The sequence below is a fragment of the Impatiens glandulifera genome, chromosome 7 (genome assembly GCF_907164915.1).
Source record: "Impatiens glandulifera chromosome 7, dImpGla2.1, whole genome shotgun sequence".
In the NCBI taxonomy this organism is placed as follows: domain Eukaryota; kingdom Viridiplantae; phylum Streptophyta; class Magnoliopsida; order Ericales; family Balsaminaceae; genus Impatiens; species Impatiens glandulifera.
The window spans coordinates 31,096,372-31,100,395 of record NC_061868.1 but is presented as its reverse complement, the minus strand read 5'-3'; the positions used below and the strand labels follow the sequence as shown (position 1 = coordinate 31,100,395).

The 4,024-nt window shown below is 34.6% G+C and overlaps 1 protein-coding gene across 1 annotated transcript; it reads left to right on the top strand.

Moving 5' to 3' along the window:
- The first annotated feature begins 347 nt into the window (after positions 1–347).
- Positions 348–3,653, top strand: LOC124945555 (anthranilate synthase alpha subunit 1, chloroplastic-like). The gene is made up of 9 exons (XM_047486008.1): positions 348–579; positions 821–1,008; positions 1,099–1,288; positions 1,745–1,896; positions 2,021–2,136; positions 2,214–2,460; positions 2,543–2,833; positions 2,932–3,018; positions 3,117–3,653. The coding sequence occupies exons 1-9, from the start codon at positions 453–455 to the stop codon at positions 3,441–3,443; spliced, it is 1,725 nt and encodes a 574-aa protein (XP_047341964.1). The 5' UTR covers positions 348–452; the 3' UTR covers positions 3,444–3,653.
- The last annotated feature ends 371 nt before the right edge of the window (positions 3,654–4,024 follow it).

Genomic DNA, 4,024 nt, shown 5'->3' with positions numbered 1-4,024 from the left:
ATATTTCATTAAGGCTCTAAATTAAAAAAAAAAATAGTATATTATTATTTTATATAAGTTTGGGACCTATATGTGTCAAAAAATTATATTATTTAATAAATTTATTGAAATTATTTTATTGATGTTATAATTTTATCAAATATTATTGTATTGAGTCTACACTAACCATATTAATATATCTTTTTAATAAGATAGAATATATAAAAAAAAATCATAGGATAAGATAAGATTGAATTTGTTTCGAACAAAAATAAATATTATTATGAATATAAAATCATTTAATTTACTTTTACTTTTGACTCTTATATAATAAATTTATAATGCAGATGTTTTATGAACCAGAAACAAAGTGAATATAATATAGTGAAAGAAAGAACAGGAATAGAATCGGAAATATCGCCTCCGGTTATTGTTTTCCTGTCGGTCTTCTTCTCCAATTGTACGTTTTCACAATGCAGACTCTAGGACTCTCTCACCGCATGACTCCGTTCACCATTGTCACTATTTCTCCTAGAAGCTCGAGCTCGCTTAGCTGTGTCATTACTCCCCATTGTTGCGCTGTCCAATCTTCTTCTCTCGGTTACTCTTTTCTCTGAACATCTATATCTACTATATATCTATCACTTTATTTGTTTATAGACATGTGAATTGGTCGAAAATAAAAATTTGGGTGTTGTTTGATTGGTCTGCATTAATTTGCTAATGAATTTTCCAGGATTTAAAAGAAGGATTTGGGTGCATAACACTCTTTATTGTTGATTTCTATGGAGTGAAAGATATTTGTCTAGACTTTGATGTTAATTTCATTGTGTTTGTTCAGTTGGGGATGAAGAGAAGAAGTTTGTTGAGGCGTCAAGGAAAGGGAACTTAATTCCGCTACAAAAATGTATATTCTCCGATCATTTGACCCCGGTACTGGCTTACCGATGTTTGGTCCCAAAAGGTGACCATGATGCCCCGAGCTTTCTGTTTGAGTCTGTGGAGCCTGGTTTCCGTGTTTCAAGTGTTGTGAGTCCTTATCATAATTTCTTATTTTGATTATATTCACAATTGATTCTTCTTGGTCTCCTATTCATATGAGAAGTCGGATTGTTTCAGGGTCGTTATAGTGTCGTTGGCGCTCAACCATCGATGGAAATAGTTGCCAAAGAGAACAATGTTACAATTGTGGACCATGAGAAGGGATGTATTACCGAAAAGGTCGTCGATGATCCAATGACTATTCCAAAAAGCATTTCAGAGGATTGGAGACCTCTACTTATTGATGAACTTCCTAATGCATTTTGTGGTAATTTCTTCTGAATTACTCCTTATACCCATGTGGAGAGGTTGATTGTAGTATGATCTGATTCCAAGGTTGAAGCATTTCAATATTTGGATGCCAATGTTGACCATGCTTTACAAACAAAAACAAAAATCCCCAATTCTTTTTATTAGTATATATGTATGACAAAGAACATGGCTTATATTATTTCCAAGCTCATTGAACCTATGTCAAGTACTGTTTGGATAATGAGTAAACATATTCTGATGTTTTATTTGGAATTATTGGTACTACTTATTTTAAATATTATTCACTTATGGTTGCAGTTTCAACGAAATTTCTTATGATAACATAATAGATGTTGGTTCACTGCAAATACTGGTGTAGCATATCATTTAAGTTGATAGCAAGTGTAATTGTAAAGGTAGCTTTCAAATAATGCTAAGAATCCTAAGAATCGTCATCCTTTACCTTGAACAGGTGGTTGGGTTGGTTACTTCTCATATGACACAGTCCGTTTTGTTGAGAAGAAAAAACTTCCTTTCGCTATGGCACCAAAGGATGACAGGAATCTTGCAGATATTCATTTAGGATTGTATCATGATGTCATTGTGTTTGATCATGTAGAGAAGGTAATCTTTAGCCATGCAGATAACATTTGACTGCTTCTCGGCTTCACTTTGAGCTTAAATTATGAGTATCCTTTTTATTATGAAATTTCTAATTCAGGAATTTGGATGTCTGTGTTATCCATAGAAAGTATATGCAATCCATTGGGTTAAGCTCGACAACTACACTTCTATTGAGGAGGCATATGAGGATGGAAATAAACGGCTAGAAATGTTGGCATCAAAGGTGCAAGATGTTGATCCGTAAGTGACTCCACTATTTGTTGACTAATTTTTTGTAAAATGTTTATCTCCTTAACTATTTACTCTTAATTTGATAGCCCAAGACTATCCCCTGGCTCTGTGGACTTGTACACTAACCATTTTGGCCCATCTTTGAAGAAGTCAAACATGACCGGTGATAACTACAAGAATGCAGTATTGCAAGCAAAGGAACATATTCTTGCAGGGGATATTTTCCAAATAGTATTGAGTCAGCGCTTTGAACGAAGGACATTTGCTGATCCTTTTGAAGTCTATAGAGCTTTGAGAGTTGTGAATCCAAGTCCATTTATGAGTTACATACAGGTCTGGTTTTTTTCAGAAAATTCTAAGCTTGTATCACATTCCTTTACCATGGATTTATAAGAGATCTTCTCCATGTTATTAGGCTAGAGGCTGCGTGATGGTTGCCTCAAGTCCAGAAATCCTTACGCGGGTAAAAAATAACAAGATTATTAATCGTCCACTGGCTGGTACAAGCAAAAGAGGGAGAACAGTTGAAGAAGATGAGTTGTTAGAAATTCAGCTGCTACAGAATGAAAAACAATGTGCAGAGCACACCATGCTTGTAGACTTGGGACGCAATGATGTGGGGAAGGTGTCGAAATCTGGCTCTGTGAATGTGGAAAAACTTATGAATGTCGAACGCTATTCTCATGTGATGCACATCAGCTCTACTGTGAGGACTTTTTTGCTCTAAATTTAATTTCACATTTTAGTCCTATCTTAAAATTGACATAACACTTGTCTTTGTTTGTTTGTTTCTTATTTTTTTAGGTTAGCGGTGAATTGCTGGATAACCTAAATTGCTGGGATGTGCTTCGTGCTGCATTGCCTGTGGGAACTGTTAGTGGAGCACCAAAGGTTAGAATAATTCATCGCCTTCAATCTCTTACAAATTTTGCTTGCTCTGTTTAGATGATTCTCTGTAATTATAATACTTTTTTTTTGTGTTTTGTAAGGTGAAAGCAATGGAGTTGATTGATAAGCTGGAAGCAAACAGAAGAGGACCTTATGCGGGTGGATTTGGTGGAATTTCCTTCACAGGGGACATGGATATCGCGTTAACCTTAAGAACAATTGTTTTCCCAACTGGAGGGCGTTATGACACAATGTACTCATACAAGGATCGAAAGAATAGACAAGAATGGGTGGCTTACCTTCAGGCTGGGGCTGGGATTGTGGCAGATAGCGACCCTGATGATGAGCAAAAGGAGTGTGAGAACAAGGCTGCGGGTCTCTCTCGAGCCATTGATTTGGCCGAATCAGCCTTTGTTAATAAAGATTAGACTCTTTGTTGTTGCATACCTTGTTTTTTAAACAAAGAAATCAATAAACCTGCATAGGTATATATATTGTTGCTTCCTGGTTTATATAAAATGGAATAATGTTTACAAACTTCATGAATCTTCTTGTTCTTTCATATTTCCATTTCTGTGTTATGCTTCAAGATTTGGAAACAAAACATTTTCTTATATATTGACATAAGAATTCAAATAGTTATTTGTCTCTTTACTTGTTTTTACTTTTCAACTAAAAAGGGTTCAAACACACAAAATGTATATGGATTTGCATTCTAAATATGTAAAGTAAATTCATAAGTAAAAATTTATTCAAGTCCTCCAACTATGAATGCATCACTTATGCATAGTTGTTTTGCACCATTCTTCTTCTTTACTTATAATCAAGGCCAAAGTAGGTTGTTCAAACTTCAAATGTATGATGGTCTAGTGCCCAACATGTCCATTATATAGGGAAATAATGAAAACAATTGAGCATTTTCTTTTTCTTTGTGAGTGGACTACTTTTATTTTGCATCAAAATTAGGCTCACTAAATGTTAATATTCAACTAAATTTTGGTAATCAACT

What these genes read in the sequence shown, in the direction of transcription:
- LOC124945555 (XM_047486008.1), top strand. Translation starts at nt 453, where the DNA reads ATGCAGACTCTAGGACTCTCTCACCGCATGACTCCGTTCACCATTGTC. An exon ending in TGTCCAATCTTCTTCTCTCG is followed by an intron (nt 580 to 820) that starts GTTACTCTTTTC and finishes GTGTTTGTTCAG; the next exon opens with TTGGGGATGAAGAGAAGAAG. An exon ending in CTGTTAGTGGAGCACCAAAG is followed by an intron (nt 3,019 to 3,116) that starts GTTAGAATAATT and finishes GTGTTTTGTAAG; the next exon opens with GTGAAAGCAATGGAGTTGAT.